Source organism: Canis lupus, chromosome 24, assembly GCF_048164855.1.
Source record: "Canis lupus baileyi chromosome 24, mCanLup2.hap1, whole genome shotgun sequence".
NCBI lineage: Eukaryota > Metazoa > Chordata > Mammalia > Carnivora > Canidae > Canis > Canis lupus.
Genome location: NC_132861.1, coordinates 13,709,971 through 13,732,597, shown reverse-complemented (window position 1 = coordinate 13,732,597; position 22,627 = coordinate 13,709,971). Strand labels below are relative to the sequence as shown.

Here is a 22,627-nt window from a genome sequence, read left to right as displayed (position 1 = left end):
TCTGGGCAAGGTGTTTTTTTGATCATCCAAATCTGTCAATCTTACTCATGTGAATCTAGGCCCTCCCCCTTCCTATTCATCTAGGGTTGACAATTTTGAGCACTACTAACTTGAATTTTGTTGATTTGGGCCTGTTGACATCTTTTAAAATTCAGGCATCAAATATAGACACCACACACAAACTTGCTATTTTCCCAAGTTTGCAACATCTGTGCATTTGGTTGCCATCCAAATCCTTGACTAAAAAGTTGAATAACATAGGGTCAAGAACAGAACTTCAAACTTCAAGGCAGAATCTAAAAAAACAGCCTGACGTGGATTCGTTACTCAAAAATCATCGTTTCTGGTTATTCAGCTACTTTTCTCTAGGTTCCCGTTTTTTCCATCTTAAATTCAGATGTTTCACAAATGAGCTGACAAATATCTGGCTGGAATCCAGCGATAGCCACGTGCAAGCTTGTAGCCCCATTCCATCTTTCTGATGGGGGTTATGGAATATCCTACAATTAGATGATATTTCCTTCACGGACGCGTGGTTGCCAGTGAAATCCAGAGACGGCAGAGACCAAATAAAATACGTTTTCTAGATTTTGTAAAAATAGCACCAGCGTAGTAAACTCTACCACATCTTTAGCTAAATGAATTTTCTACCAACACAATCAACACATGACTGCAATCATTTTCCTTCAAAACCAAATATGAATAAATTGCTGACGACTCAAATGATGCTGAAAATACCTACTCTTAATAATGTTCTAAATTTGTTATTTTTAATAGTGATACTGATGTAACTTTTAACAGGATTTTTTTCTTCAAATTGCTCAAAATGCTGCACAGCAAAAGGCCCTGAGGGTATATGGTTTTCTTTTTCAAAGAAGTTATTTAATAGAGTAACATGTATGTATGTATATGTGTGTGTATATATGTGCACGTATGTGTGTAGTGTGGGAAAACCAAAGACACTGTTATTGCACCTGGTTTGCTAAACTAAAAGCACAGGCAAGCTAGCTCTTTGGCTTGTAAATAAACCATCTTAATGACTCTAAGGTATTTTCAAATTGACTTGCGGTATTATTTATGCAGCTTATACAAAGTGGAAGATAACCAGGTAGTAAAAAAAATATCAAGTAGCCTTCTTTCCAAGTGATTCCTTTTGAAAGATCATAAATACTTCTCCATATTTGGGCAAGTGGTGTGGCTTTATTTATTGGCTCCAGTATATCGGCTAAAGGCCAATGAGAAGTCAGGCTCACAACAGAAGCCCATTTGTGAATTTACTCATTAGGTTATGTGCTCACAGTTTTCTTATCAACTTGAAATCATTAAACTGGATTAAGATTGCCATTATTAGAGTTATTAATATGTATGCCTCCATAAATAATAATAATGCACTAGAATTTCTACAATACAGATTTATAGCTTTGAGTTAATGCCCCAAATTATAGCCAATAATTTCAGATAATCATTTTTATTTGAGGTATACAGATTCAGTTATGTTATTAAACAGTCCTTCAAAGCAGAGTGGTTAAGAAAAAAAGCCTATAAATGAAATACAATATTAGCAAATAAAACCTGAAAGCTATTTAACCTCAACTATATTCTAAGAAATGCAAATAAGAACAAAGCATTTGTTTTTACCTTTAAAATTTAGAGAAAGAATGAAAAATGTGTAAAAATGTTAATATTCAATGCTGGCACACAGCTGGTAGCAAAGAACAAAAATAAATGTAAACTTAATTATAGCCAGAAAGGCCAGAAGTGGGGGGGAAAAAAAAGAACACTATGTAAGCTGTAGAAAAGGACAATCTGGCTCTTTTGGTCTTGGCCACCTAGGTGTCAAAATGTCAGGAGTGATACATCTGGGCAACCAGCTACAAGATTTCTTCCATAGAGAATCAGATTAGGAGCTGGGATGTAAGGAATACAAGGTAACGTGTCCAGAGAGCTGTGCCAACCTCATTCAACCAGGGCACTAATATCATAAAATGACATCAAATACAGTAATGCAGTAAATAGCTAGCTATGATAGGATCAGAAACTGGATTTTATATAAGCTGGATTAGTTATGCTTCCTGTACTCTCCTACTTCCTCTTAGGATTTGGTAAAAAACAAAACACTGGAAGTTCAGTCTGTGTCAGCCAGGCTAAGTGCAATGAAGGAGGGGCTTTGGACCTGAGTGTTAAAGTGGAAATAATATACTGCAAGAGGCAGCATACAGATAGGAGTGGAAACCAAAGCCAGGAACCCCCAATGGAAGGTCAGTCCTTGTTGCTCTGGGAACCTAGTTTATCTTTTTTCCCCCCGTAGACTTGACTTTTCATGTGTTTTTTTTTTTTTAAGATTTTATTTATTTGACACACACACACATACACACAGAGCATACAAGCAGGCAGGGGGAGAAGCAGGCTCCCTGGTGAACAGAGAGCTTGCTGTGAGGCACGATCCCAGGACTCTGGGATCATGACCTGAGCTGAAGGCAGGTGTTAAACCAACTGAGCCCCCAGGTGGCCCAGGACACTTCTTTTCAAGAACTAAAAATCCTAGAGGTTCTAAGTTTTATTTTAATGAAGGAGACAGCTATTCCCAATAGGATATTAATCCAAATCCAACCTTTTGTTGATTCAGCAAGTACTTCCTGGGCACTTACCAAAGGCATGGCACTGTGAGAGATGTGTACTGTAATTGTGTATGGTTAAGGTGGCTACAATCACCATAGAAAGTGCATTTGAATAATTCTCTGTGACTGATTATGTGTGAAGTGGTGAAGAGCAAAGCAAGGAATGCTGTCAGCACTTAAAGTAAGAAGAGGCCTGAACTGGTGATAATGGCAGGGCTTTCAGGATGAAGGTGGATAAGCTGTTGGTGGATAATGGGGTCAGGCTGGAATGTGAGAATAAGCTGTCTGGAGGGAAGCAAGGAGACTGCTAGGTCTGGCTTTTCCGCTAGATTATCAATTCCAATTATGTTATTAAATATAAATTTCAGTAATACACAAGGCTATGCATGAAAGAAAAAGCAAGGGTTAAGGTTGAGGTGACAGGTTGTGTAACAGACCACAGAAGACCCTGACTATTAGATTAGTCAGTCTGGACTTGATCCTCAGGCCAAATCTTCCCAAGGAAAGCAGAGTCACAGATGTATTAACCTGGCAACAGTGGCACTGAGTTTCAGAGCAGAGAGCGGGGAGGCAAGGGTCTTGATTCTACTGGGTTAGATGTGAAGCAGTGAAGACACAAACTAGAGAGGAAGTAAGGAGTGGACACCACCAGACGGTGGTCAAGGACTGAACAGTGATATCAAGGAGGCAAGAATCCTTGAGCTTGAGTCCTTAAAGACATCTTTTCATTCATGACTATTCCTTCTCCCCTAAATATCCGTTTTTTTAGCTTCAAGTATCATTTACACTTTTATGGGTTGTATATCCAGGCCAATATTCACATAAACTCCAGTCCTGTACTGAATTCTGACCATCCTCCCCCCAACCCCTCACTGTCAACATGCCCTTTAATGTAACAGCATCTTGTCCCAAGCTAGTTCTTCTATTGGAGTAGCTATTTCTCCTTAAAGAGCAGGAGAGGGTAGCATCAAGGGTTAGTATAGTCAAGTTGTTTGTGGAGGAAAGCACATTTGAGAGCGAACAAGAGATGGCCATGATTTCTGTATTCCATCTTAAGCTCCATGGTATAAATTTTAAGTAACTTGTGCTGCATGATCTGTCTTTTCTAGACTACAGTAATGAGTGTAGAGAAGGATAAATCAGACAATGAAGGTAACTGATGGATAGTACACTGGACTAGGGATAAAGCCAATGGGACAAGAGAATTTCAGCAGTGAAGGTAGTCCTGAAATAGCCAACCATGGGTCCAGCCAGGAAGAATCCAGTTAGCCCAAAGAGCCAAGCACGGAGTCACAAGTGGGATCCAACTTAAGATAGGGAGGGACAAAAAAATATTCCAAGTGTACTGAGAAATAGGAGAAACTGCAGATAAATTCTGATCTGTTTTGCATCTAAAAAGCAGTAAAACTTACCTTTAAATAATTCAGTACCACAATTTTCTAAGTTTTAAATTTATGAACAAAACCAAAAAGATCCAAGTCAACGAGATAATTTAAAAATGATACCTGAAGAATCTGGTCTCCAGCAAGGAGTCTTCCGTCTTTGGCGATTATCCCATCCCGATAGACTTCCTGGATAACAATGTTAATCAGTGGCGTTTCATTGCCACCCACAATGCTAATTCCTAACTGAATATAAGGATTAGATCGGTGAATTTCAATCGTGGTAATTTCGCCTTCTGGTAAACTAAGTGGCTGTTGTGTAGCTGCCAAGTTAAAAAATGAGAGAGAGAAAAATAGATGTAAAGAGAAACATTTTATATTTCGATTATCTTCTGGTAAGTTATCATCTATCATTAGCGATCACCTTATGTTAATAGATGATTAATAACAAAGCAATACCACTGGATAAGAAAAAGAGAATGACAAAAAAACATCTATAGGTTAAGATTACCAGAACACTTTCTCTTCTAAAGGTAATCAGTAAATAACCAACAAATAACTATTATGTATCAGATCACTAGGGATGACACAGTGATCTGATAAAAAAAATATACAAACAATGTCATCTTGTCCTAATTGATCAGAGAAAGTTTGAACCATGAAACAACTGTAAACAATGCAAGGCAGTAAAAAAAAAATAAAATAAAATAAAAAAAATAAAAAAGACAAACTGTGGTATAATCACCATAGCAGTGAGAAAGCAACCACGTAACCATGTCAAGCTCTAAGAGGAGGGTCTTGACCTGAGCATTAGGAGAAGAAAAAAGTATTCTAGCCATGGCTGGGAAAATTTGGATTTGTAGCAAAATTTGGAATTTTCACAAGAGAAAATCACATTTAAAAGTAAAACATAGGGACACGTGGGTGGCTCAGTGGTTGAGCATCTGTCTTTAGCTCAGGTCATGATCCCATTGTCCTGAGATGGAGTCCCACATCGGGCTCCCTGTGGGGAGCCTGCTTCTCCTTCTACCTATGACTCTGACTCTCTCTGTGTGTCTCTCATGAATAAATACATAAAATCTTAAAAAAAAAAAGTAAAACATAACTATCAAGATATGCCCAAGATCTAGGACTATAGGCTTTCTGCCTATTTCCTGGTGGGTTGCATAGACTGATCAGTGGTTGCTACTGGAGGACAGCAATAGTCAGAAGCATGGCCTTGGGGTCAGATATATATCCAGCCACTTCCTGGCTCTCAGACTTTGACCAATTAATCTCTTAAGACCCAGGTTTCTCACCATTAAAACAATCTAATATTGGTACAAGCATTTAATTAGTTAATAAATGTAAAGTGCTTGGCACAATGCCTCACAAAGAATAAGCATTTAAGCCAAGGTATTATTTTTATTTTTCTCAATGTTGTGGATTTCTTAGTTAAGAAGCAACAAGCTTCAAAACAAACAAGAAGCCTATTAATGACCAGTGAATTCGTGAACTCCAACAGAAGAGGGGTGGAGAAGGATTACCAGCCTTAGGGTAAGATTCGTGTTCTGTTTCTAAACTGCAAACTGTTAGAGTTACATACTTAAAGGGTAAATTTATGACGTATGTGAAGTGTATCTCAATAAAATTAGTTTTTGAAGAGGAAAAAAATGCATGTCAGGAAAGTAACAGGGAGTAGTGGGAAGAAAGGAAATGTCTGATTAGAAAACAGAGATGAAAAGCAAGAGCAAGGTGAAGAGCACATACTGTCAGTGGCTGTGTTCTCCTCAAAGGCAGGATTGTCCAGGCCAGGCTCCTCAGTCCACGCAGGAAGAGATGCTGATGGCAAGTTCCGCTCAGCAGGTGCTGTGCCTGTCCCTGAACAGTCCGTTTCGGGTGATAAAGTACCTGGAAGATCTATTATAGTGGTTCCATTTTCATTCTCAATCTCTGTCTGAGCTTTACCAGTTTTCCTCCTCTCTAGGGCAAGTCTCCGATGAGAAGCTCCAGGACATCTGGAAAGAGAGCATCAGGTGGTTCCCAGATATTTCAAAAGGAAAATGATTAATAGCTTGTGCCACAAGAGAATAGCCATGGCTTCTGTGCAAAACTCACCTAGAGGTAATCCACAAGTAGCATGTAATTCTGATTTTAACTTCTGCTCAAACTAAGGCCTTACCACACCGCATAGCAAACTTAAAGCATTGGCACAAACAGTGGCTTTGTGTATATCTCATCTCAAAGAAAATTTCTATATAAAACTGTATTCAGATATATACTAGTGCCACAAATATAGCAGTACAGTTGATGCCACATTGCAAGTATTATTCTGAAATTCTAATTATATAACCCTTTTATCACAGGTGAAATGGCTTAACCATAGGAATGGAAACAGAAGCTTCTCCTACAACGTGCTCTTGCATCCCGCCTTGAATCTTCCCTGGGTGACACTCTGCCTTTCCACTCCAATGGTCAAGGATACACATTCATTTATTAGTGAGCAACAATATATTTGAAGCTCTGCCACTTGTAGGAAAGCACAGCAAAGGCCTAAGAGGTTGTATACAGTGGTGGGTGGTGATCTTATGTCCAGGGCTTCAGACTTCATTCAATGACAATATTTTTAAAAACCTAAAATTTCATTAAAAATTAAGTATAGGATTAAATTCAATGAAAACTGAAAGCCATCCTTTAACTATAAAAGTAATAAATTTCCCCTCACAAATTAAAGATATGTTGTGGATTTCAAGCTCTTGAAAAAGATCATTATAGAGTTTCTTTATTCAACATTCACTCATTACTTGTTTTCTCATCACCTTGTTTAAAAAGGGGACAACTGATTTTCTTTCCTGCATTGTTGTGCAGCACTCTAGGAAATGTTCAAATGTTCCTGTAAGGGCCTCATGAGTACTTTGGAAAATTACATTACTGAGAAAAATTATTTTTGTCAAGTAAGCAGATTTAATAAGAAATGCATTTTAAAAATAATTATTCAATAAAAAAAAACAGAAACAAAAATTGGATAATAAAAAACATGTGAAGGGCACCTGGGTGGTTCAGTGGTTGAGTGTCTGCCTTTGGCTTGGGTCATGATCCCAGTCCTGGGATCGAGTCCCATATTGGGCTCCCTGCAGGGAGCCTGCTTCTCCCTCCGCCTATGTCTCTGCCTCTCTCTTTCTGTGTCTCTCATGAAAAAATAAAATCTTTAAAAAAAACCGAGACTAGAAATATAGGTAAAGATTCAATTCCCCAAATGTATATCATACACTGGTATCTACATGGATAACAGCTAGTCTTTGATGGGGAAAGGGCCTCGGAACAGGAAGTGGGGAGAAAATACAAGGAGAATGTGCACAGCTAGGAAAGAGCCTAGCTAACAACTTAAAAATCCTACAAACTAACTATAAAGCCCCTCTTATCTTATGCAAGAATAAATTTAAAAAGAGAAACCTGAAGTTGTTAGAGAGGTAAAGAAACAGGTATACTTACATCCCAATGGGACAGCAAATTGTTAAGAGGGATTAAATAAAGGTATTTAACGTGCTATTATGCAACACTCAAGGAAGGTTACAGAGGACCTACGCAATACCCACATTTAAACAGATGGGCCAGTTGTGCAGACAGAGACAGAATGACTAGCCAGGAGGAGGCCATAAGAGAAATACTTCACGGGAGGCAGGAGTGTCAACAGAGAAAAAAATGCCACGAAAGAGGTCAATAAGGACCAAAAAGCATTACTTTCATTTGGTGGTTAAAAGGTCATAGTAACTAACTTACAACACTTTTGGTGTTGAGGGCAGAAGCCCTCATAATACTGCCACTATAGTACCACCATTTCTGTTCACAGTATATGCCTTCTATAAAAACTGCACACTAGGAAAAAAAAAAAACACCAAACAACAACAACAAAACAAAAACAAAAACTGCACACTAAAATTCACCAGGCTTGAGGGAAAACAAGGATTGAGATAGACCATTCAAAACCTGGGTGTCGGGCAGCCCCAGTGGCGCAGCGGTTTAGCGCTGCCTGCAGCCGTGGGGTGTGATCCTGGAGACCCTGGATCGAGTCCCATGTCAGGCTTCCTGTATGGAGTCCACTTCTCCCTCTGCCTGTGTCTCTGCCCCTCTCTCTCTCTGTCTCTATGAATAAATAAAATCTTAAAACAAAAACAAAAACAAAACCTGGGTTTCTGGGGAATGGCTGCTAACGGGTACAGGCTTTCTCTTTGAAAATGTTCTAAAAATTCAATCATGATGATGGCTACACACTTCTGTGAATATACTAAAGACCACTAACTTGCACATCTTAAAAATAGGTGAGTTTTATGGTTGGTGAAAAACACCTCAAAAGAACTATTTTTTTTTAAAGACTGTTAGGGGATGAGCAAATCAGAGCAGCTTGGATAAAAAGCTCATGACCACATACAGCTCGAAGCTGTCGTTCCTCAAATCTGTAAACACTTGGAACTGAAAGAGTGTTGTTGAGTGTCTAATCTGTGTCAGTCACTGCAGAAAGACCTCTATATACCACATTTCACTGAATCCTCACAACCACTCTGTTATCCCTATTTTACAGACGGGAGACTTGACACTTAACTAAGGTAACATCACACAGCTATTAGGTTGCAGAGTCAAAATCCAAACAAAGATCTGATGCCAAAGACATCTGCTCTTTCCACTACATCATACTAAATTCATGCCTCTTTTTTTTTTTTTTTTTTAAGATTTATTTATCTGAGAGAGAGAATGCACACATGCACAAGAGAGCAGAGGAGGGGCAGAGAGGGAGGGACAGTGGAATTCCAGCAGACTTCTGCACTGAATGAGGAGTCTGATGTGGGGCTCAATCCCAGGACCCTGAGCTTAGGACCTGAGCCAAAACCAAGAGTTGGAAATTTAACCAACTGTGCCACCCAGGTTCCCCTTTGCTAAATTCATTCTTATGATGTTCTTTTTCTAGGCCAAAGTGAATTTGTTCCACAAAGTGCTATCCAGAAACACAGAGAATATTAGAATGAGAGAGACCTTAGTGAAAAATTAAAAAGCAAACAAAAATCACAAACAACAAAAACCAATATATCTTTCTAAATGGAGCATTTAACAATAACATCACAAACTGCAACTGGCATCAGGGGTATTATCTTGAATTATTCAAGTAGGTAGATCAATGTAGCAGGAGGTTGGTATAGAAAATATTAAAAATGAATAGAACCAGAATGGCTGCTAATCAATGGATGGCTGGTGGCAGGAAGTGGAGAGCTCCGGTGTCTGGTTTTAGGTGGGAATTGAAACCATGCTACTGCCAACAAGACCTTGAAAGCTGTGCATTTCCAGCTTGAAGGAGGCCATGCCTCGGCCCTCATGGCCTAACAAACCAGTCTCTTACTCATAGTCTGAAAATTCTGACAGCAGTGATGATTTTGTTTCTGCAACTGCACTCTGAAATAAGAAGCCCAGAATGCCACCAGAAGAGTAAAACTAGAAATGCCAAAACCTAAATGGAAGAGTCTCCAGAAAAGAAGACATTCCCCTTACAAGAGAAAACCCCTAGAAAAAGATGGCTTTTGATGACAAGCTCTGTCAGCGAGACTTAAGAGTCACACTGGCTTTATGAGTGAAGTAACTCAAATAGCCACCATTGATGTGGAGGAAGCTCAAGATAAAAACAAAGGAAAATGTGGCAACAGTGAACAGAACAATGACTAAGTCTCCTCATATCTCCAACTGCTGTGTAGCCACTGATTATTTAGATCTGGGTAAGATTACTGAGGAAGAGAATTTTCATGGTGTTCCAGGGAAAAGAAAAACATCAGTGAAGGCCATGGTACAACAGAGGAAGATCCAGAGTGGCAGTGCTGATGACTCTGAACTAGACTCTGCAACTAGTGGAGTCTGAAGGTGATTCTGATTTTAGTGAGAGTGAATATATGATGAAGATTTCCCCACGAGAAAGAGTAAAGTTAAGGGAATTTAAAAAAGGAAGTGAAGATAAAAATCCCCAGTTGAAAAAAAAAAAAAAAAAGAAAGAAAAGGAACCTAAATCCACGTGTAATACTTTGAAAGGCCAGTAAGAAACCATCGCAAATACTCAGCCTGTCAACAGAAAGCAGAAAAACCTAGACGAGTCCCGCCAGCAGTGTGTAGAAGCAGTAGCAAAGGCAGAAGCCCAGAGGCAGGTGTGTCTGCTAAAACTCCAGATCAGTCCACACCTTGGTTTGTCTAGGTCAGCATGAGTTAATCCCTTGCATCCAAATGCAGCTAGGAGCTGAGTGTGGTAGTAGAGAGAGAAATGTTTCATTAGGAGAATCAGTTTTACAAGTGTTTATACTAGATGTGTGTTTCTGTTTTAGAGGGTATCTAATAGAAAAGAATCTTTTAATGTCATATAAATTATCTCTGCCTGTTCTGTGATAATGTTCTCTGAAGCTGAATTCAAGACTTCAGTAAGAGATTTGTTTGTAAGTATTACTTTGTAATGTCATTTCCTTTTGAATATGATTTTGTTTTTCTTATGAGAAGTCATATCATTAAGTGGTTGTCAGTTTGACATGGAAAAAGTCCACACTGCATGCTGTTCTATTCTAGTAACATGAAGTTCCTTCTAGTCTTGCCTAATTTATGGCTCCTTAACTTGAACTGCTCAGTTTATTTGGCAAAAGGAAACATGCTCATTTTTTCCCACCAGGGGACACTTCTGAAATCTTACTTAAGCAACATTGCCATTTTTAAAAAAATTTTATTTATTTATTCATAAGGGACACAGAGAGAGGCAGAGACATAGGCAGAGGAAGAAGCAGTCTCCCTCTGGGGAGCCTGATGTGGGACCTGATCCCAGGACCCCAGGATCACACCCTGAGCTGAAGGCAGACACTCAACCACTGAGCCATCCAGGCATCCCTACATTGTCAATTTTGATGCAAAGGTGTTTGTTTCATAGTTTAGCCAAACATTTTTATAGAAAGAATTCAGCATTATTTTACACATTAAAATGGCTGCTATATAATGGCATACACCTCCCACTTAGAAGTAGAGGTTTATTATGTGACAAATAGAATGCAATGACATTTTATAAAACTCATTGTCAAAATCTTTAATAAAAGCAAAAAGGTTTTGATACACTCTTTTCCTTGACGCCATTGTATCCATCTCTGTTTTATGATTAAATGAATGCTTTGGGGGGAAAAAAAAGAATACAAATAGAAAAGAAATGCATGCAACATTTAATTATATCAGAGTAGGAATGTGCTGACACAACGCAGGTGGAAGGGGAGCTCTGAGACAGTGAGCTGCCCCTTAAAAAGGACACTGACTTGCCATAAGCTGAGGGCTATACCTCCCTATGGAGGTATCTCTATATTCGGATGTGTCTTTAACTTTCTTAAAGAAAACCAAAAGGCTCCTACAGCAAGCAGAGCCTTCCTTTCCCTTCCCTTCCCCTCTTTCTCCTCTCCTCTCCTCTCCTCTCCTCTCCTCTCCTCTCCTCTCCTGATGGTGATACTTCTATTCCCACTATTCTGGCTCTCCTTATGGAAGAAAATTACATTGAACTAACTGATTTAAGATATAGTAGCATTAAATTGAAAAAAAAAAAAAAGAAAGAAAAAAAAGATATAGAAGCATTATTTCCTGATATAACTATGATTCACATTAGGAAATGTGGTGTAACAGTACATACTATATATATCATTAGTGGTATTGTTGGTGGTGGTAGTGGTGGTGATGGTGGCAGCAGCAGCAGCAGAATGAAAATAGTGATTTAAGAGAAGTGCCAGCACAATTTCCGGGTACTTAATGAAATTCAAAGAACACAATCATCTTAAAAACAAGAAAAATGATAAAAATTGTTATGAATTGAAATATTCAAAAAGTAATTCAAGTACTATCAATGAAAATAAAATGGTAGATTAAGAATGTCTGGAGTGAGTGTATTTATGCTAAGTGAAATAAGTCATTCAAAGAAAGACAAATACCATCTGGTTTCACTCATATGTGGAATTTAAGAAACAAAATAGGTAAGTATAGGGGAAGGGGAAAAGAGAGAGAAGGAGGCAAACCACAGGAGACTTAACCATAAAGAACAAACTGAGGGTTGATAGAGGGAGATATGTGGGGGATGGGCTAGACAGGTGAAGAAGATTAAGGAGGGCACTTATTGTGTTGAGCACCGGGTGTAATATGTAAGTGATGAATCACTAAATTGTACTCCTGAAACCATTATTACACTGTATGTTAACTAACTAGAATTTCAATAAAAACACACACACACACACACAAAAAAAGGAAAAAAAAGGATGTCTGAAAAGCCTCTCCTCCATAAAGCAATGAGGATTCTTGCAAATCATCAGAACCAACTATTTCTGAGCTCTGGAAATCAGTCAAAGTTCTGTAGCAATCTGGAGTGCATTTATCCAAGGAAAATGGTGGAATCTCAGTAGGAACAATATACTCAGAGAGCTTATTAAAAATGTTTAGTGTTCAATACAAAATTAAGACATATGCAAAGAAACAAGGAAGTATGGCCTGTACATAGAAAAAAAAAACCAGCAAAACTGTCCCTGTGGAAGCCTAGACATTGGCCTTAGCAGACAACTTAAATCATGTATTACAAGTATGTTCAAAGAACAAACAAAATCATTCCTAAAGAAGTAAAGGACAACATAAGAATAATGTCTCACCAAATAAAAATGTCAATAAAGAAATATAAGTTATGGTAAAAAACCAAATAGAATTTCTGGAGTTTAAAAGTATAATAAATTAGATGAAGAATTCACAGCAAATCTGAATAGGCAGAAGAAAAAAAAATCCATGAGCTTGAAGAGAATGTCAACTGAAATTATCCAGCCTGAGGAATAGAAAGAAAAATAATGAAAAAAAAAAAAAAAAGAATAGAACCTCAAGGACCGTGGAGCTATCTATGAGCTGAGTTTTCGTACTCTAGTGAAATTAAGTTTGTATTAATCTAAACTAGACTGTTATAAATTAAGATTTAATTGTAATCTCTGGGGCAACCACTAAGAAAACAATTAAAAAATATATATGAACAGAAATGACAAAGGAATTAAAAGGAAATACCAGAAAATACACATTAACAAAAAGGAATAGAGCAAACAAACAAAAAAAAAATGACAAAAATAGCAAAATGGTAGACGTAAATCCTGCCTGCTCAGTAATTACAACAAATATAGACAAATTAAATACTCCAATTAAAAGTTAGTGATTGGAAGAATGGATTTAAAAAAAAAAAGATCCAACTATATGCTGTCTACAAGAGACATATTTCAGATTCAAAGAAACTGAATTCTGAATTTAATTCAAAATTAAAAGAAGAGAAAGAGATACACCATGCAAATAGTAACCTAAAGAGAGCTGTTTGAGTATACTAATTTTAGACAAAATAGACTTTGAGACAAAAATTGTTTCTAGTGACAAAGAACAATTTGTAGTGCTAAAAGGTTCAATCAATCAAGGAGCTATAACAATTATAAGCATAACTAACAACAGATCCTCAAAGTCCATGAAGCAAAAAAAATGACAGAATTAAATGAAAAATAAACAATTCAACAATAACAGTGTAGGACCTCAATACCACACTTGCAATAATGGATTGAACAACCTGTCATAAGAACAGGGAAAGAGAGACTTTAATAATACTATAAATCAACCAGACTTGACAGCTTAGAACACTCCACATATCAATAGCAGAAGCACATTCTTCTCTAGTATACATGCAGCATTTTCCAGGGCAGAGCATGTGCTAGGTCATAAAAAGAGCCTCAATTAAATTTAAAGGACTGAATTATACAGAGCATGTTCTCCAATCACAATTAATTAAAAATGGATCAAAGATTATAAAGGTCTTAGAAGAAAACAGGTGTAAATCTTTGTGACCTTGGATTAAGCAGTGATTTCTTGGCTATGACACCAAAAGCATAAGCAAACAAAGAAAACACAGCAACTGGACTTCATAAATATCAAACATTTCTGTCCTTCAAAGGGCGCAGGAAAGTGAAACAACAGACCAAAAGAAAACATTAACAAATCATAGATTTAATAAGGGTCTGGTATCCAGAATATATACAGGACGCTTACAACTTTACAAAAGATAAACAATCCGTTATAAAAATGGACTACTGATGCTGAGCATTTATTCACATGTTTATCGGACATTTAAATAATCTTCCTTGAAGAGATACCTATTCAAATTCTTTGTCTATTTAAAACTGTGGATTACTTTCCTTTTTGTTGAGTTGTAACAATTCTTTATATATTCTGGATATTCTCATCAGGTATATGATTTGCAAATATATATCTGCTTTTTACATTATACATAAGAATGCTAGTAAGAATGTTCCAAACATGAACTTCTCTCCAAGCTAAACTGTGAACTTAACAGAGCAATCTTGCTTCAGCCTACCAATACCCCTAAAGCCTTTGAAACTGTTTGATGAACTAGAAAAGTTCTCAGCCTGGAAAAAAAAAAGACTTCTTTTAAGGTTTTCTCTATATTGTAGTAGCTTTTTATAATACTGTTGAACTATAAGTTTTAAGAGGAAAACAAAAAGCATTCTGAACTTTGCCACAAACAAGGACACGAACGCTCAATTTAACAACAAAAAAAATTAACATGTACAATTACCATCAGGTTTAAATGCTAAATTGTTGGGGGTGAGGTGGCAGGGATGAGGAGTAGAGAAGGAGAGGAGGAAAGTTTTATAGTTAAAATTGCTGGGTGGAATTGCACAAAGTAATTCCAGATGTTATCTGCTTAATAGAGAACATTTCCTAAAAGTTTTATTTCTCTATTCAAAGATGAGCACTTTCCTATGTCTTTAAAAATTTATTGTTTTACTAATATATAATCAGTTAATAACTAGTAATTTCAGTTAAGAACAAATTCACCTTTTGTAAATATTTACTATTAGTGGTAAGAGAAAATATCAGCTATTCTCAAACTGAAGCAGATTTTTTTTTTAAAGATTTATTTATTTATTTTAGAGAGAGGAGAGAGCCAGTGAGCATTAGTGGGAAGGGCAGAGGGAGAGAGAGAGAATCTCAAGCAGACTCCACACTAAATGCAGAGCCCAATGTAGGACTCGATCTCAGGATGGTGAGATCATGGCCTGAGCCAAAATCAGAACTCAGATGCTTAACTAACTGAGCCACCCAGGCGCCTATAAAGCAGATTTCTTAAGAGCAGGATTTCATTCAAACAGAACAGGTAATCTTAAACTAAAAATTACACAATCTTAATGTCATATTTCTACTAATAATTAAGACATTTCCAAATCCTAAAAAGTTTACAAATGGCATGTGATAGTCATGTAGCTTTTATACAAAGAATCATTGTTACTGATGCTGAACTCCTATAAATTTTAATGAAACTTGTCAATTCCTATCAAGTGAGTGAGACTGTGTGCAAAGATGCCACAGTCAGAATAATCATATTCTGTGACTCATGGTATCACTCGGTTGCCTGTGTTGGTTTTAAAACATGCAAATGTCTGTCCTCCGCCTATCACAAAGTGAAGACCCCGTCTCCTCCTGTTGAATCTGAGTGGACTGCTTCAAACAGAGTAATAGCAGAAGGAATACTATGTGACTTCAAGGCTAGTTCATACAAAGTCAGTTTCTGCCTTATTCACTGGGACATTGAGTGCTAAGTTTTTTTTTTTTTTTTTCCCCAAGGAAAGTTTTAAATATCCTGAGGCTGCCATGCTGGAGAGGCCACCTGTAGGCTCTCTGAGCTGAGCTGCTGCCTCTGGTTATCTCCATCAGGGTGCTGAGCATGTGAATGAAGAAGCCATCTTGGAAGTTCCAAACGCTGCAGTCCCTAGCTTTCAGTTCTTCCCAGCTGTGGCCCAGATAACACATAACACAGACAAGTCATCCCTGCTGTGCCCTGTCTGAACTGACTCACAGTATCCATGAGCAGAATCAAATGCTTGTTTCATGTCACTATATTTGAGATGGTTAGTTTCTCAGCAACCGATAACCAAAACACAGATTAACAATTTAATTGAACAAATATCAGCTGAGTGTCAGTTTTGGGCAAGGGGATTTGAAGACTAAGAAAGACATGGTGCTAGGCTTAAAGCAATTTTACAACTCAGCATTAGATTCTAACTTGCTCTCAGCTTGCAGAGACTACTTAACATTGACATTTTTAACTGAAAAACTAGAAAAAGGTCAGGCTGTTCCACACATTAACTGTTCCAATAGGATATAAAATTTTTATTTTATAATTTGTCTATTTTCCATAATTAATAATCACAGCTGTTTATATCAAGCAAGTCACCTACCTTTTCAAATCATTCACCTTTTTCAATTATCGTTCACTATACAGGCCTAAGACGCTTTGGAAATGATTAAATGAGTAGTTCAAATATTAACAAGCTTATGTGGAAAATGGAACTTACAACTGGATGATTGCTTAGCCTTTATCAACCTACAAATGAAGAGACAGTCTGCCATTCTCAAGTTTTTACATCAGCGACATAAACTGCTGATCCAAAATACTGATACTTTAACTACATATTGAAGTCTTGTTGGCATTTTAGGTAAGTGAATATTCCTAAAAATGTATGCAATGTTTACCTCACTGCTCTCAAAATAACTGGTAACTGAACTGAGACTTTGTTCAGTTCTTCTAACATCCTATAACTGATGTTCATAAGAGAGTCACAAAAGAAACCTATCCCCTAAAAAGAATAGCCCAATAGAGATAAATTAAATGAGCCTAAAATATTCCTTAACTGCAGCCATAAGTAGACCCCACCCAGAATATCATATTCAAAAGTTTGGCATCAATTGCACAAGGTCTCTGCTGTCAGGTTCAGATCCTACACCTGCCGGTGACTGAGGACACACAGAAATCTAAGGCTACATGCTCTTTCAAAAGTTTCTGTATCTACCCTCCACTTCTTAGCTCTTATTAGACAATATAGCTTAGATTTAAAACAATTTTTCCATAAATCTTCATGGTCCTGATACTGTAATAACATCTTGTTCTTTCTCATATATCTTAATGATTTCTAATGAGTATCCTCATTTCATAACACTGATGTTTAGGAACAGAAGGAGCACGTATGTATCCTCATGTCTATAGGAAACTTACTACCACATAATGGTAGGAAACAAACAGGATTTCACCTGTGATAAAGTCAGCATGGTATATCAGAATGGTAAATAAGAACACTAGAGCTGAGTGAAGTCAGTCAGTCGGAGAAGGACAAACATTATATGTTCTCATTCATTTGGGGAATATAAATAATAGTGAAAGGGAATATAAGGGAAGGGAGAAGAAATGTGTGGGAAATATCAGAAAGGGAGACAGAACGTAAAGACTGCTAACTCTGGGAAACGAACTAGGGGTGGTAGAAGGGGAGGAGGGCGGGGGGTGGGAGTGAATGGGTGACGGGCACTGGGGGTTATTCTGTATGTTAGTAAATTGAACACCAATAAAAAATAAATTAAAAAAAAAAAAAGAACACTAGAGGTTTAGGCCTAACTATACCATTAACTAGCTCTAAATCTAGTTCTGGTTCAGTCTAACACAGATTCTTTAAAAGATCCTAACAAATAAAATCATCTACCCTCATTTCCATGTTGCAACAAAATTACTGTTTTGTACCCTCTGCATACCCCAGAGAGTTGATGTACTACAGTAATTTTAACCCTTCTCTACTGTTAGATTGAACTATGTACACTGCTGCAGTGAACACAACTTTAAACATAATTTTTCCTTCTTTTAGATTATTTCCATAGGATAGTAAGCTACATAAAGCAGTATTTACATTCACAGTTTTTGAAACAAATTTCCAAACAGCCTTGGACAAAGTCTGTCACTATACATCCTGCTACCCATGTGAATGTAACAGCTCCATATTATACCAGCAAAGATATTAATAGGTACTTCATTTTAGTTTTTGTATCCATGTTTTTGATAAATTATAATTTAAATACCGTTCCACACAATTTATTTATTCTCTCTTATATTTGATTTGTTATTTACTTATTGATGCCTTGGTACTGTTTTTGTAAGCTTTTGTTTATTCATGAGAGATACAGAGAGAGAGGCAGAAACACAGGTGCAGGGAGAAGCACGCTCCCTATAAGGAACCCGATGTGGGACTTGATCCTGGACCCTGGGATCACACCCTGAGCCGAAGGCAGACATCCAACCACTGAGCCACCCAGGTGTCCCATGTCTTGGCACTCTTTATGAAGTTTTTGTTTGCTTGACCAACCTTTTTATAAAACCTAGACTTATCACTTCTCTTCCCTTAATATTTTTTGCTTACCTGTTTTTAAGATGTGCCTCCAGATCACAGCGTTGCATTACATCTTGGCACACTGAAGAAAACGGACATAACACTAATAACTTGTCCAGAAGCTTATGAACTAGAATACTAGACTTCTTACACAACTTAAAGTGGAGTCTTTTCCGGTCCAATGGACAAAAATCCTTCTCCTGTAAGAAGTTTCTGAGGCACTTGCAGCAGAACGTGTGTCCACAGGGAGTGTCTAGTGGCTGCAACAGAGGCTGAAGGCAAATATGGCAGACCAGGTCATCATCTACCTCATTCTGGTAATTGTACAAGTGGTTCTCTCTTGTCCAGTGTTGCTGGCCACATTCGAAACACAGAGGATTGAAGGAGGAGGAGGAGGTCTGCTCCACAGACACCATCTCATCACTTGTTGTTCCCATTTTTAATCAACCAAAGCAGTTTCTAGTATCTTCATATGTTATGCTTACACTTCAGGTGTAGTTTCCTTTAATGGACAGTGATGTATTTGACTAAAACCAATGTTTTTCTAGATAAGCAAAACAAACCAAAAATGCAATTAATATCAATCAAGAGAGGCTAAAAGTTATTAATACAGTATTACTAGTTAACTTCTCTTTTAGTAAAAAAATAAAATAAAATTTAGATCAGGTGATAAATTAGTCATAAAAACTGTACAAATTAATTAATTAATTTGCTAGCTGGCTAAGCTACTTGGCTACTTTGCCAAGTTCTCTATAAAAAAAAGAACTTTTGATTAAAAGCAAAGATGTCACATATGGTGTTACATAAGAAAGAATCAATCTGTTTTACTGCCTGAAATCCTCCAATACTTCACTGCTCAATGGTGGTTTTCAAAGCCAATTAATCTACATAATATGCTAATAATGCAAATTGAGGTATATTATGCAATACATTTGCATCTGTCATCCCACTCAGGGTTCTCTGCTTCTGATTTAATGCATTACAGTGCTATACCAGAGACTCTGTCTTTGAAATGTTGTCTCAAGGATAATTCAATGTCTATTTAAAAAATGACCTCTCCCCTGCACAATGTTTGGAAAAAATGGATTTTAAAATATGTATGATTTAGATATTCTCTATATAGTATAGATTATAGGAAGATAAAACTACATAGCATATATAAATAACATCTGTGCAAATTCCATAAAGTGCAATATTATTTTATACCATTAAAGGAAAAAGCCCACTGTAATTCAATTAAATTGATGTGTTATAAATCACAATTCCACCCCATATTATTCCACACTTTGATTTGTTCTTGCTTACTTGAAGCAGCAATTGTGTGCAATTTGTGTGTGTGTTTGTCTGTCAGCTCTCCAACCATAAGACCCTCAAAACAGCCTCTCCAGTTTAGCACAAGGCTAGTAAGGAATGCTCCCCTGGGCCCCCCAGGGGTACCAGGGGGTTAAAAATCAACTCCAAGGCAGCAGCTATCTATATTCACTCTCCTGTAAATATTAACAGTCTCTAGTATGTGCTAAACATTGATCAAGGAGACAGGAGAGGTAGTAAATGGACAGTAAAGAAAACCCATTAAAATTCAATGTACTCTAAGAAAGCAATATGCAGGATGCTATTATGTGAATACAGAGAAAGATGAGAACTGGCATCTAACTTGAATTTGGCTTTATAGTGGCAAAGGCTTTCAAAAGGGGAAAAACATTGACTGCTGAGTTGTGACATGACATGTCAGCCAGAGGGGACCAGACAAGGGCCCCTCTGCCCAGTCTCAGCGGCTTCACATGGCACACTCAGGGAGTATGCAGCAGGTCAAAATATCCAAGGCACAACGTCCTCATCAATTGCCGTTTGATGAGGCAATCATCAAACTTGGGTCTCCCTGCCACAAGAATGGAGAGGGTAGGACACCATGTTAATGCTATCAACATTTGTTTCTTTTTTAAAAAATATTTTATTTAAATTCGATTTGCCAACATATAACACCCAGTGTTCATCCCATCAAGTGCCCTCCTTAGTGCACGTCACCCAGTTACCCCATCCCTCCACTGTCCTCCCCTTCTGCAACCCTTTGTTTGTTTCCCAGATTAGCAGTCTCTCATGGTTTGTCTTCCTCTGTATTTTCCCCCACTCAGTTTCCTTCCTTTCCCTTATCCAATGAGAATATTCTTCTCTCATCACACAGATGTATTTATTCTTTTATTTATTTGGGAGTATTTGTTAGAAAAACAATATTAACATTTTAACAAAGTTAACAAGAACTGCCATAAATTATGAGCAGGATGGGGCAGGATTCAGATGGGATAGCTGACCTTTGGATAAACGGTTTTTAAAAACTACTTAAAAGAACAACAGCAGCGGCCCACAGTCTAAACTCCTATCAGTACCAAAATTAAGAGAGCAAACGCTTCTTGTATTTTGTAAGTCATGACGCTTGTTCTTTACCCCTGGGCATCATAACTTTTTAAACGTCAGTGCACAGTATGAGATTAAGGAGAGAAACATCATTTATCCCAGAGAGACAGACTAACGTACTTTAATACAGAATGTCAATAGACTCTTATTCCCTACTCAATTAACAAGAAAACTCACATATCCTTTGCTCTTCTTTCTGTTTATTCTAATTTTTCTTTTCTTCAAGAAAATATGCTGCAATTCTAGCCTCCCACATAATGACTAAGAAAGCATTTCTCTTAAGACTATTATGTTTTTAGCTATTTTTTAAATCTCTAAATAACTTTTAGTTATTTTCATTTTATCACAAAGTCTTTTCATGAGGAAAAATAACATGTTCCCATTTAAAATACCAAATAACAACTGCATTATCTTCCACCCCCAAAATACCTCTCTTACCATGAAACAAACATCAAGTGAAGAATTATCATGTGCAGATCACTAGCATGTGCATTTAAATACTGATTAAAGTATAGCTTAAGTAGTTAAAAGCACATACCCTGGAGCCAGTCTGTGAGGGTTCAAATACTTGCTGCATCACTTACTAGCTTTGTGACCTTACTAAATGTCTCTGTGTCTGTTTCCTTCTCATATGTAAAATGGGGTAATAATAGTGTCTGTTTCAAAGGGTTGATATAAAGAATAAATGAATGTGTGTATAAAATAGTGCTTGGCACATAATAGGTGCTATTATAAGTATTAGCTATTATTATTATTATTAAAGATAAAGAAACAAAAGTTCAGACAGATGTTATGATTTGCACAAAGCCAAACAACTTATAATTACTTGGTAAGAGATAAGGAAGATAAATCTAGTTCTTTCTTGCTTCAAAATAACCCAGTAGTAAATTAAGTAATCATAAGAAAGAGGAGAGGTATTTCATGAAAGCCTTAGTTGTATGAATTTTGTAAGGACCAAAGGCAACCCGATCCTGTCTCTCCAACCCCTAATCCCGTCCTCTCTATTCCCAACCCAGGCAAATTATTTCATTCCTTCTTGGTGTGCAAGTCTACTGCAACACCTTACTATTTCTCATACTAAACTGTGAGCTTCTTAAGAGCTGGACCTCCCACAGAGAAGCTTAGTGCTGAATGACTGCATGGGTGACGATTTACTTGGGCACTCTTACTACTACATACAGGTGGTCAGAAGTACATTTATGCTTGTAAGAGGATATGTCCATGTTTATATATAATTTTGATTTCAGATATTCTTATGACCACAATCTGAAATATTAAAATACAAGTTAAATAATATTCTTAAATATTTTTCATAATATAAAGATAAAATGTAGTATATAATGTGTATCTTCACAAGCTACATTATCTGTTTAGCTAATATTCCAGGAATAGTAAAGAGATGGAAGCTATTAAATTGGCTAAGAACATTATAACATATTTTGTTGCTTTTTATTTATTTTTAGATTTTATTTATTCACTTGAGAGGGAGAGAAAGCAAGTAAGCAAGTAAGCACAAATTGGGCGGGGGGGGGGGGGGGGCGGGGGGTTGGGGGAGGAGAGAGGCAAAGGGAGAGACGCAGACTCCCTGCTGAGCAGGAAGCCTGTCACAGGGCTGGATCCCAAGGACCCAGAAATCATGACCTGATGCTTAACCATCTGAGCCACCCAGGTGCCCCTTACAACACATTTTATGTAATATCTTGAAAAACAGCCCATTCAATGGAAAAGGAGTAAGAAGACACTGTTTTCTACCTACCTGTAGTTATGAGTCACAGGCTTGCTCTTCCTGGTTTATGAGACAAGAATATCCTGGTGTTCATAGAGACTCTCAGGAAGAGCTATGTTTTTTCATAGTTAATTTGCAAACTCCAAAACTACATATTATTTAGATCATTTCTCTTGAGGTTTTTTTTTTTTTTTTTTTTTAAGATTTATTTATTTTAGAGAGAGAGTGCACATGCAA

At 37.2% G+C, this 22,627-nt stretch overlaps 1 protein-coding gene across 4 annotated transcripts in view; it reads right to left on the bottom strand.

The window, feature by feature from the left end:
• LNX2 (ligand of numb-protein X 2) overlaps positions 1–22,627 on the bottom strand; it is a 76,159-nt gene that overhangs the window by 18,439 nt on the left and 35,093 nt on the right. For all 4 annotated transcript variants that reach the window (XM_072795658.1, XM_072795655.1, XM_072795657.1 and 1 more), the window contains 3 exons: positions 18,283–18,796; positions 5,750–5,997; positions 4,124–4,323 (listed from right to left, as the gene is read on the bottom strand). In XM_072795658.1, the coding sequence (XP_072651759.1) occupies positions 4,124–4,323; positions 5,750–5,997; positions 18,283–18,689 (855 nt within the window). In that variant the 5' untranslated portion in view covers positions 18,690–18,796. The remainder of the gene's footprint in view (positions 1–4,123; positions 4,324–5,749; positions 5,998–18,282; positions 18,797–22,627) is intronic.